The sequence below is a fragment of the Clupea harengus genome, chromosome 21, assembly GCF_900700415.2.
Source record: "Clupea harengus chromosome 21, Ch_v2.0.2, whole genome shotgun sequence".
NCBI lineage: Eukaryota > Metazoa > Chordata > Actinopteri > Clupeiformes > Clupeidae > Clupea > Clupea harengus.
The window spans coordinates 19,655,021-19,667,520 of record NC_045172.1 but is presented as its reverse complement, the minus strand read 5'-3'; the positions used below and the strand labels follow the sequence as shown (position 1 = coordinate 19,667,520).

Genomic DNA, 12,500 nt, shown 5'->3' with positions numbered 1-12,500 from the left:
ACAGAGTGTAAAGATAAAAACAGATAGATGGATAGAGGGAAAGAGAGACACAGAGAGAGAGAGAGAGAGGCACACACAGAGAGAGAGACAGAGACAAAGAGAGAGAGACACACACACACACACACAGAGATAAAGAGAGAGAGAGACAGAGAGAGAGAGAGAAAGTATCCATACATGTTCTCTGTTCCTCTGTTCATTGTCTATGTGGTGTAGTCTTGGTTGCAGGCAGACAGTGTTAGCGCAGTACTATGAGTCTGAGTGTGCTGTGGTCAGAGAGTCTGAGTGTGTTGTGGTCAGTGTATGCGCAGTGATATGAGTCTGAGTGTGCTGTGGTCAGAGACTGTGATATGAGTCTGAGTGTGCTGTAGTCAGAGTAAGCGCAGTGATATCTGAGTGTGCTGTGGTCAGAGACTGAGTGTGCTGTGGTCAGAGACTGAGTGTGCTGTGGTCAGAGACTGAGTGTGTTGTGGTCAGAGACTGAGTGTGCTGTGGTCAGAGACTGAGTGTGCTGTGGTCAGAGACTGAGTGTGTTGTGGTCAGAGACTGAGTGTGCTGTGGTCAGAGACTGTGATATGAGTCTGAGTGTGCTGTAGTCAGAGTAAGCGCAGTGATATCTGAGTGTGCTGTGGTCAGAGACTGAGTGTGCTGTGGTCAGAGACTGAGTGTGCTGTGGTCAGAGACTGAGTGTGCTGTGGTCAGAGACTGAGTGTGTTGTGGTCAGAGACTGAGTGTGTTGTGGTCAGAGACTGAGTGTGTTGTGGTCAGAGACTGAGTGTGCTGTGTGTGTGTGCTGTGGTCAGAGACTGAGTGTGCTGTGTGTGTGTGCTGTGGTCAGAGACTGAGTGTGTTGTGGTCAGAGACTGAGTGTGCTGTGGTCAGAGACTGAGTGTGTTGTGGTCAGAGACTGAGTGTGCTGTGTGTGTGTGCTGTGGTCAGAGAGTGCTGTGGAGAATTGCGACGAGGCTTCACTGTGCTCCACCACTGAAGCTCATTACCTGCCAGCCGCACTCAAAGTGCCATCACTCAAACAACCTCAATAACAGTCTGCAAAGACACTCGCGCCTCACATCTCCATCCTTTCTCTTTATTAGTTTACGTTACGGTACGTGCTCTCTGACTCTCTCTTCTCATTTCTCTCACTCTCGCTCACTCTCTTTTACTCACCGACCCACTGTCTTTCCCTTTAACTCTCTGGAGTATCTGACTAACATTATGTTTTTTATTCTTCTGCTCTTTGCCTTTACGTTATTCTTCTTTCTCCATATCTCTCTTTCTCTCTGAAGATGCTTCAATTCCCCAATCCACAGTAACGCTGTGCTGCGAAGTTAAACCAAGTGTGTGTGTGAGTGTGTGTGTGTGTGTGTGTGTGTGTGTGTGTTTGTGTGTGTGTGTGTTTGTGTGTGAGTGGGTGTGTGTGCGTGGGTGTGGGTGTGTATGTGTATGTGTGTGCGTGTGTGTGTGCATGTGTGAGCCAGAGACCAGTTGCCCCTGACGACCACGCTTGCTAACTCTCTCTCTCTCTCTCTCGCTCTCTCTTTCTCTCTCTCCCTCTCTCTCTTTCTCTCTCTCTCTCTCTCTCGCTCTCTCTCTCTCTCTCTTTCTCTCTGTGCTCGGCCCTGCTGATTGGCTGGCAGGTTGCCGCGGCGGCGACCACGGGTGAGAGCGGGGAGTACAGCTACCCGGGGCGGGGCGCCCCGTCGGAGGAGAGCTCGTCGGGGGGCGGCTCGCGCCTCAGCTCCAAGAGTGCCAAGGAGCGCCGCAACCGCCGCAAGAAGAGGAGGCAGCGCGAGGAGCAGGAGGAGGAGGAGCAGGAGCAGGAGGAGGACGAGGTCGAGAAGAGGGACGCCGAGAAGTTCCACAAGTCGGCGTCGGAGGACAGCATCAAGCGCTCCACCTTCCGCTTCTCCATCGACGCCAACCGCCTCTCCTACGACAAGAAGTGCTCCACACCCAACCAGGTGAGGGTGGCACGGGTACCCGAGGTGCCAAACGTGGCGTCTCTACCACGTTACCATGATGGTTGACGTCACTGAACGGTTTTGTTGACTACCATCTGGACTTTGGTTAGCAAAGAGATTGAGTATTGTGAATCAGTAGAGCAAACGCCCCTGTCTCTTGCTCTCCCGCCCCTGTCTTACCCAATTCCCATCTATTCCCAACTATTCCCAACTATTCCCATCTATTCCCAACCACTTTATGTTCACTTACATCACTCCCTCTGGTTCTCTCCCTCTGTATCTCTCTCTTTCCATTTTTCCTTCTCTCTCTGTCTGAAAACACCCCCTTCCCACCCCTTCTTGTATGCCTTTCTTGATTTCCATCCCTCTCTCTCTCTCTCCTCTCTCTCTCTCTTCTTCTCAAACCCCAATACCATTCTTACCCTCTCCCCACTGCCTCCCCTCTCTCACTGTTGAACTTCTCGTTCTTCTCTCCCACTCTCTCCCCCTCTCTCTCTCTCTCTTCTCCTCTCTCTCTCACGCCCTCTCTCCCCATCTCTCCCTCTCTCCCTCTCTCTCTCTCTCTCTCTCTCTCAGTCTCTCCTGAGCATCTCGCGCGGCTCCCTCTTCTCCCCGCGCCGGAACAGCCGGGCGAGCCTGTTCAGCTTCCGGGGCCGGGCGCGCGACTTCGGCTCGGAGAACGACTTCGCCGACGACGAGCACAGCACGTTCGAGGAAAGCGATAGCCGGCGCGGTTCGCTCTTCGTACCGCGGCGCACCGAACGGCGCAGTTCCAACGTCAGCCACTGCAGCCTGGCGGCGCCGCGCATCGTGTTGCCTGCCAACGGGAAGATGCACTGCTCCGTCGACTGCAACGGCGTGGTGTCGCTGGTGGGGGGCACTTCGGTGCCCACATCGCCCGTCGGCAGGCTGCTCCCGGAGGTGCGTGTATTTGGAGTCACACACACACAAACGCACACACACACACATAAATACATATATATATATATATAGGTATAGTTACGCCACCACTGCTTTTCCCCATGTCTTCACCTTGTCTGTTTTCCTCTCTGTCTCTCGCTCTCTTTCTCTTTATCAATCTCTCACTCTTTCCTTTCTCTTTCCTTTCCCCATCCCTCTCTCCTCCTTCTCCTCATCCTCTTCTCTCTATCCATCTCTCACTATTTATCCCTCCTCCTCCTCTCCGACCATCCCCCTCTCCCTCTCTCTGCAGGGCACCACCACTGAGTCTGACGTGAAGAAGAAGCGTTCAGGCTCCCACCGGCACTCTGTTGACTACCTGGAAGAGCCCGTGGCCAGCAGACAGAGAGCCATGAGTGTGGCCAGCATTCTCACCAACACCATGGAGGGTAGGGGGCTTTACATCCATATAACACACTCTCTCTCTCTCTCTGACACACACACAAACACACACACACACACACACACACACACACACACACACACACCTAATTCCAGGAGTCTATCTCACTTCTGTGATCAGGTAATGCAGGTAATGTAAATGAATCTCTTTGTTTGTGTAAAAGAACATGAAATCACACGGCAGTTTTTTTACCAGGATTGCGGGTTTTGTTTTTAAATGATTCACCCCAATCTATTCACCAGCATTTGATTTTGAAGGCCATGTTTTGCCTTTGCTCTTCAGAGCTGGAGGAGTCTCGTCAGAAGTGCCCCCCCTGCTGGTACAAGTTCGCCAACACCTTCCTGATCTGGGACTGCTGCGAGACGTGGCTGAGGATCAAAGAGGTGGTGAACATGGTGGTGATGGACCCCTTCGTGGACCTGGCCATCACCATCTGCATCGTGCTCAACACCCTCTTCATGGCCCTGGAGCACTACCCCATGACCAAGGAGTTCAACGATCTCCTCTCCGTCGGGAACCTGGTGAGTCGGACACACGCTGTGCCTCTGCCCCCTCACACACACAAAAATGACTTCCTAGTGTCTGCTGCTGAGCAGAGGTGTATTAAAGACGAGTGGGAGCCTATTCAGGGGGGGGGCAGAAATCAACCGGAGCCTTAGGTGATGGCAAGCAGTATATATGTGTGGGGTTTTGTCTATAGAGGTTGACATTTTGAGGGAGGCTACACATTCTAGTGAGGTATCTTCTGCTGAATCCATTGTGTCAGGCTTTGTGTAGAGGAAGGGACCAGAGTGGGAATGACATCCAATCCTTGTGTCAAGGATTGGCTGGAATTCCAAACCAGACGAGTTCCTCGGCTATGAATTGATGAAGTGTTTTGCTGTGGTTAGCTCAGTGTTGTATAGTGTGTGTGTGTGTGTTGTGATGTCATCCTATGTGTGTTTTTTCTCCAGGTGTTCACCGGCATCTTCACAGCTGAGATGTGCTTCAAGGTCATCGCTCTTGACCCCTACTACTACTTCCAGGAGGGCTGGAACATCTTTGACGGCATCATCGTCAGCCTGAGCCTGATGGAGCTGGGTCTGGCTAATGTGGAGGGTCTCTCTGTTTTACGCTCCTTCAGATTGGTAAGAGAGTCTAAGATGTATTCTCCTAGAGATTTCAGGCTGATGTATTTCACAACATATCAAACACAAACTATCCCTATTCTAATTGCAACAGTTTAATAAATGTTTAGAAATGTAGGGATGTAGAACATTACGAATGTGTTAGCAAAGACAATCCAGAAGACTTCACAGGAATCATTAAAGGAAACCGTGAAACACATAGGACCCTTATCCAGGCCTTGATGTTTTATTGCGCTGGCACTACTGTTCTTTTCATCAGAATTAGCTCCATATTTACAGCTCAGATAATAGTGCAGTACTCATGTGCTCCATCTGTGATAAAACTTCAGAAGGACCTTGAAAATCATTTCAGGTAGTTTCCTTGAACAACCCTCCTGTTTTTAGATTTCTAGGTTTTAGATTTTTTTTTCTCCCAGTTAGAACTATGACTAGTTCTACTTCAAAGATATTTTTCATCTCCTTAGAACCATTTGTGTTAACAAAGTTTTCTTGGTTTGGAATTTTTTTTTTTCTGTAGACCTTCTAAAGAAGCCTTGATGAAGGCTTAATGGTTCTAAATTAAACAAGCAAGTGTATAACTAGTCTTCTCATCTACCGCCATCTTAGCTAAGGGTGTTTAAGCTGGCCAAGTCCTGGCCCACCCTCAACATGCTCATCAAGATCATCGGCAACTCTGTGGGCGCCCTGGGCAACCTGACCCTGGTCTTGGCCATCATCGTCTTCATCTTCGCCGTGGTGGGCATGCAGCTGTTCGGCAAGAGCTACCGCGACTGCGTGTGCAAGATCTCGGACGACTGCGAGCTGCCGCGCTGGCACATGAACGACTTCTTCCACTCCTTCCTCATCGTGTTCCGAGTGCTGTGCGGCGAGTGGATCGAGACCATGTGGGACTGCATGGAGGTGGCGGGCCAGTCCATGTGCATCGTCGTCTTCATGCTGGTCATGGTCATCGGGAACCTGGTGGTAGGATTTGGATCTGTTCCATTTTAGGCCTCCTCTCCCTGAATAGTCACAAAGCCTTTTCTTTCTTTTAGATTAAGAGTGCCGCTGTGATGGCTGAAGGACGCCTCGTTTTGGGAAAAAAATAATTTGCTGTGTTCTAAAGTGATTTATTCTTTTTTTAACTAACCCCTAAAATGGCTCCATTCTAAAATGGTTTTATTATGAAGGCAGGCCACACAATCATGATTTGGTTTCTTGGTAAATGGTTTGGTAATGATCACCGTTAGCTGTTAAACCTTTGTTCTTAAGCTAAACATATCCTCACTGGTTCTGATAGGGAACCCTTTCTGCTTACTCTGGTCAGAATCATGGGGTGATTTGTTGTGGTTTCTGGTATGGTTCTGCTATGGTCTGAAATGGTTTTGCTCGTTTCACATGAGTTCCTGATTTGGTTCTAGTGTGGTTACGGTATCATTATGATTTGGTTCTAGTGTGGTTACGGTATCCTTATGATTTGGTTCTAGTGTGGTTACGGTATCATTATGATGTGGTTCTGATGTGATTCTGATTCTGGTCCATAGGTTCTAAACCTCTTCCTAGCCTTGCTGCTGAGCTCGTTCAGCGCCGACAACCTGGCGGCCACGGACGACGACAGCGAGATGAACAACCTCCAGATCGCCGTGGGCCGCATCCACAGTGGCATCGCCTTCATCAAGTCGGCGCTGCGGCAGTTCCTGCAGAGCCTGTGCCTGGGAGGGGGGGGCAAGCCGGGGACGATGGACGAGGAGAAGCCCCTGGACGACCTGCACAGCGACGTGGCCAAGGAGAACTGCCTGACCAATCACACCAGCCTGGTGGTCAGCGTGGGCGGAGTCAGTATCGGGCCGGGCGGTGTGGAGCTCACCAAGGACTTCCTGAGGGACGGCGGCAGCGGTGTCACCACGGGCCATGTCACCACGGGCAACGGGGTGGACGGGCGGGGTGGTTATGGGATGGAGGAGGGGGACTACATGTCGTTCATCCACAACCCCAGCCTGACGGTCACCGTGCCCATTGCGGTGGGCGAGTCCGACTTCGAGAACCTGAACACGGAGGACTTCAGCAGCGACTCCTCAGATGTGGAGGGCAGTAAAGAGGTACGTCTGCTTTTTTGGCCTTTATTTGTCTTCTTACCCATTTCTGTTAGTGCTGTTGTTCTAACATTTCCTCAGTGTTTTGTATAGGTTTTAATTTGTCGTTGTGTCAACACTGATGCAAGCTTCCTACTGCTGTTTTAGTTGGTACATGTTAGCATTAGGGCTGTGGCTGTTTTGGGGTGTTTGTGTGTGTTTGTGTGGGTGTCTGTGTGTGTGTGTGTGTGTGTGTGTGTGTGTGTGTGTATGTATGTGTGTGTGTGTGTGTGTTTATGTATGTGCGTGTGTGTGTGTGTGCATGTGTGTGTGGATGTGTGTATGCGCGTGTGTGTGTGTATGTATGTGTGTGTGTGTGTCTGCGTATGCAAGTGTTTGTAAGTCTTCTTGTGTCTCCCTTGTTTGTCTGAGAGGCAGACTGCAGTTTAGCTGAGTCACTCTGGTATTGTGTCATATTTTCACAGAGCGCTGCTTCAAATGGGAGGGAGTGTGGGTGGGTGGGTGCATGCAGAAATCTCTGGATCTGTGTGTGTGTGAGTGTGTTTGTGCTCGTCTTTGTATTTGTTGCCCTGTGTGTGTGTGTGTGTGTGTATGGGTGTTTGTTTCCCCCGTATGTCTGTGTGTGGATGTCTGTGAGTGTATGTGTGTATGTGTGTGTGTGTGTGTGTGTGTGTGTGTGTGTGTGTGTGTGTGTGTGTGGCTGTAAGGAGAAGGAAAGGCCTGGGGGAGTGTTAGATACAGATACAGTGCATGATGCACATGGTCAGGGGCACCAGGTTCTGGTTCATGGGCCGCCCATTCAAGAAAGACACCATAGAGTTCTAGAAAGCTGTGCCACCATAGAATGTGCCCCAGTAAACATAGAGAAACCATCTATTGACCTAAACAGAAGTGAACCAGGGCACCTGGAGCATGGGACAGTGTGACAAAAACCTGATTTTACACGCTCTTGTTAAAAGAACTCCCTCAAAAATCTCTGTATCAATTTAAATGTATCATATGTCTTTAAGCATCTCAAGTAGCTGAATTACTTCTCCGCCGAAGCAGTTGAGACTGGTATCGTCAGTCGAACTTGAACTACATTGTGAATGTTTGGGTACATGTCCACTGCCTCTCATAGGATGGTGCACAGATCAGAATCAGTTCCCTGCAGCATCGCTGTGTGTGGGGGAGTGTGTGTGTGTTTGTGTGTCTGTATGTGTGTGTGTGTGTGTGTGTGTGTGTGTGTGTGTGCGTGTGTGTGTGCGTGTGTGTGTTTGTGTGTGTGTGTGTGTGTGTGTGTCTTGAAGGATGGTGCACAGATCAGAATCAGTTCCCTGCAGCATCGCTGTGTCGTGCCAGCTCACTACGCAGTCAGGGCGCCTCTGCACAAGGTGCTCTCATTAAGTCAGCACACACACTAACTCCTGTGTTACACAGATGACTGAGTAAATATGCACCCGGCGCAGTATATGAGTTGACTGGTTGAAGAAATGTGTTAAATTCAGCATCCATGCCCTTGGCTATAAACAACATATGAGAGATACAGTGAGAGACAGAGAGAGAGTAGGTGTTTGTGTGTGTTTGTGTCTGTGCATGAGTACACTGTATGTGTGTGTGTGTGTGTGTCTACAAATGGATTCAGACTGCGAGCCAAATACCAGACAAATATTCTCCCCCAATCCTAGATCTAATGCAAATGTTCTTAGACCTAATTGCACATTGCCTAATATAATAACACGTTACTGGCCTACAAGCTTAGCTGTAGACCAGCTTTAATTGCATACTGCCCATAAAATTCAACGCCACAGACTGTTCTAGCCAGACTTCCACAATCACCCAGCACCCACACACACACACACACACACACACACATACACACACACACACACACACACACACACACACACACTCCCCCAGGAGTACCTCTGAGCCTACAAAAGGAGCGTTCATAAACTGCTAGCTCCGAGCATACTCTGACACTTTGAAGTTGTTCGTAAATTCGCTTTGTCAACTCTCTCAGGGCGTTCAGAGCGCACTCTGGGCACCTCAGCTGAAGAGACAGGGCGGGAGAGAGTGACGTCAGTCTAAATACGGCAGAGGGTGTTCTGGGAAAGTTTGACAGTTGTGGACTTACAGATGAGTACAGATGATAATTAGTCATTGAACAAAATCGCTTTCATAGTATTCATCATCCTCGCTGTCCTCAAGCTCTTGAATTAAACATAAACCCAATTTCAACAAAGCTGTTTGTGTCATGTCCATTTCGATCCGTTTTTCGAACCACAGAGCGTCGTTCCATTTTCAGCGAGACTGATTGAATTTAACATTCGCTAAATGTATTGTGTGACTGAGACACAAATAGAAGCAGATCCAAATAGGGTTTCATAGGCCTATATTGGGTGCGATACACAGCAAGATACAGCAGAATCCTGAGCTAGAACATTTCAATTCACTTTGCACACCACCCATCCAGTATGTTTATGTGTGTGTGTGTGTGTGTGTGTGTGTGTGTGTGTGTGTGTGTGTGTGTGTGTGTGTGTGTGTGTGTAGGTCTGTGAGGTTAAAGTGTGTTTATGTGTGTGTGTGTGTGTTTATGTGTGTGTGTAGGTCTGTGAGGTTTTAGTGTGTTTGTGTGCTTGTGTGTGTGTGTGTGTGTGTGTGTGTGTGTGTCTGTGTGTGTGTGTAGGTCAGTGAGGTTTTAGTGTGTGTGTTGGGGGGTGGGGTGTTGTGGGGGGGGGTCAGGTACTAGGCTGTTGTGATACAGTGTGAGGCTTGCATCTGTTGGTTTGACCCTAGATGCATGAAAACAACAATATGACAGTAAGTAAAAAAAAAAAAAAAATGGTTGTTCTCTCCTGAATGATGTTTCCACCTCTGTGATGTTTTCCATGTTTGTGAAGTGTGTATCTCCTCTCTGTGTGTGTGCGTGTGTGTGTGTGTAACCTGTTATTGCAGCTTTGTCAGAGACGCTATCACGGGTCACAGTGACAAGACCCCTGTAAGACCACTTTATTATACGTATATAACACTAACCATGGAGACTGCCAATGCCATCTACAGATTATCAAACCTCCTTGGTTTTCGTTAAGCCTTCTTTGGTTTTAGTTTGTTTGTTTGTTTGTTTATGTTTTTGTTTATTTGGAACGATTGCCCGTTGCCCTCTCTCTCTGCCTGTGCCCCTCACCCCTAAACACCCCCTCCCTTCCTCCTTCTCCTTCTGTAGAACAGAAGCCGCTGTTCTCCTTTTAAAATTTGTTCTTCAGTTTGACTTTTTTTTGTTATTGTTTATATGTTTATTGGTTTGTTTACTCCCATTCCATTTGGGTTTGAGCATCGGGCTTCTTTTGCAGAATGAATCACCATAATGAATGAGAAAGACTGCCCATTTCCCATTGGTAGTGCAGACCATCACCAACACTGTTCGGTTGCTTTGTTTGGACTTTTACTTTAATTAGCTAGTTTGTTTGTTTGTTTGTTTGTTTTAAAGGAAGACCTTGCCTGATCAACTAGCACCAAGTGCTTGGAGCATGCTAGGAAAATGGACAGAGAGAGAGAAATGAATAGATGTAGAGACAAAAAGAAAGGTTGGGGGGGGGGGCGATGGAAGTGTTTGTGAGAGTTGCCGTGAGATTGGCAGTGACAGAGGAGGGGACTCCATGTCTTTGGTCATGGCTGGGGAGATAGATGAAGCCGATCTGATCCAGTCTAGGACTATGCCTGGTCTACGGATGTGAATTGCGATATGCCATGCAAATGATACGCAATCCGTTTGAAGTACTTTAAATATGTGATTATTACGAGTAAATGCTGCAGGCCATTTTTGTCCAATGTATAACAGCTTAAGCTTCCTTAGACAATATCTCTAGAAACCTTTTTGGCTTTCGGATAAGTTCAACTTGGGGCTCAAAAGCATCGTCTCAGCTGGATACTATTGTATAAGTAAAGCATTGGCCGCCAACTTCTATCTGGGGAGAGTGTGTGACGGATCAGCTTGGTGTAAAGGTGAGATGGGAAGAAGAGGCACACTCAAGACGATCCTCTTGCATCGTAGGCCTTCGGAGTGTAATTGCATCCTCGCTGACATCCGAACACCTCTTCTCGGAATGATGAAAGCAATTTGCTCACGTAATTGGCTCATAAACAAAGCCAAGCAAGAGAGGTTGTTGGGCTGCATTAGGCTTTATTTGTGTGGTGACTATATGGAAGAGTCGTTTAAACAGAGCCTTAGGGATACAACAAAATAATGATATTTTCTGTTTTCTTGTTCATTTATTGACAACCCAGATATTCTTTATAATGTCGTTATATAATGATATTTTTTTATAATGTTACATAACTTGCAACATCTTGGCCATTTGGCCATTTGACAGTGATTAAGTTTGCCACTGACTGTAGTGGACCAAAACCAAACATTGTAGCAGAATCTGTCGAGGGAAATACCACTGTTATACTGATTAGCTAGTAATAGCCTGGTTCTGCTTTGTTGGCGAGCGTCCACCCATGCTCAAGGCTTTGTGGTGGGGGATTCTTCCTGACTTTGACCTTCTGTGGCACACAATGGCCTTCTGCTGCAGCTCCTGTTTGGTGAAGGCCAGACTCCCGGCTTTGAAGCCCCGGGTAATAAGCCCCCGTGTTGGGCCAGAGAGGAGATACGAGGGCCATTACTGAAGCACTCTGAAGTCTGGCACACGCTGCCATCCTCGCCCACATTAAAGACACCCAGACGAGGGGGGGGAAGGGGGGAAGAAAACAAGGAATAGATCTTGTTCAATTTGTCCCTGGTTACTATAGAGAGATTTATGTAGAGGTGATTAAAGAAAGAGGAAAGAGAGGCAGAGAGATAGAAAAACAGAAAGAGAGAGAGAGAGAGAGAGTGAGAGAGGTAGATTGATTTTCTTCTGGAACGTTCTGAATCTCCACACAGCATGCTTACATCATCCCCCCGCGCCGCATCAGCCCGGTCTCACGGCAACCAGTGCTGCTGCTCAGTGTAAGATGCCATTTTGGATTTTTCTTTTTTTGCCCCCAATAGTTTTTTTTTCCCTCCTTTGTAAAACTTCTGCCCTGTTCAGATCTACGCCAGAGTGCCCTGTGAAAAAGAAATAAAGTAAAACCACAGATCCTGATTTCAGTAACCTCTGTGCTTTAAGAGTACCAGATGCATCCTGAGTGGCCTTCAACCCTGTTGAAATTAATCCTATAATAATTATCATCCTCTAGTTAATTAGACAAAGCAGCTTATGTGCAAGCAAGCCTTCCATAGAATGTACATGTATCTGACATGACACCTGTTTCCATGCCTTCAAAAACTTTTAAAACCCAGTGCTTACTAACAAATCAGTTATCAACTGCACTAAGTCCCTCTAAACCCAGCCTATTTGTTCCAGACGCACTCGTTGCTTAACAACCTCTCTGATCCACGCAACTGGATGCAGCGTTGGCGTGGCGACGGCAGACGCCCTCTTAGACTGAGCCCTCAGCATTGGTTAATGATGTTCGCTAATGCGGTGGCCCCCTCCTCGTCAGAAGTCTGACCGACCAACTGAAGCTTGAGCACTGCTTTAAGGAATGGATGTTCAAAGAGTGTGTTTTCATGTCGGGGGTTGGGCAGTTATTTTCTGGTGGGAGTGGGTGGGGATGGGGCAGGTTTGCCAATTGATTGATTGATTCAAACCCTTCGTCAATGGAGTGAAGGAGCGAATAGACATAAACACATATTGATGTGATTTGTGTATGATTGGTTGGGGGAAGGGTGGGGAGGCGGGGCTGGGTGTGGTAGAGCGGATCTGATTGGGTGTGGACATGAAAATACTCCAGCACGGTACATCTGCCAGACACAGCACAGGCTTGGACCGAATGACAAACAAATGCACCTTGGAAAGACAAAAAAAAAAACCTGCATGACCATAAGATAAATAAAAATGGCATCAAACGTACCCACAGCTTGACGCTGGATTGCACCAAAGAGCCAGACAGAGATGTTTGAAGTTTCATTCCT

General features: G+C 48.0%; 1 protein-coding gene across 3 annotated transcripts in view; it reads left to right on the top strand.

Annotated features, from left to right (window-relative positions):
- Positions 1-12,500, top strand: part of scn1lab (sodium channel, voltage-gated, type I like, alpha b) — a 41,800-nt gene that overhangs the window by 18,052 nt on the left and 11,248 nt on the right. For all 3 annotated transcript variants that reach the window (XM_031558883.2, XM_031558886.2, XM_031558885.2), the window contains exons 11-17: positions 1,635-1,958; positions 2,535-2,879; positions 3,172-3,307; positions 3,604-3,842; positions 4,275-4,448; positions 5,055-5,411; positions 5,972-6,526. In XM_031558883.2, coding sequence (XP_031414743.1) covers positions 1,635-1,958; positions 2,535-2,879; positions 3,172-3,307; positions 3,604-3,842; positions 4,275-4,448; positions 5,055-5,411; positions 5,972-6,526 — 2,130 coding nt within the window. The remainder of the gene's footprint in view (positions 1-1,634; positions 1,959-2,534; positions 2,880-3,171; positions 3,308-3,603; positions 3,843-4,274; positions 4,449-5,054; positions 5,412-5,971; positions 6,527-12,500) is intronic.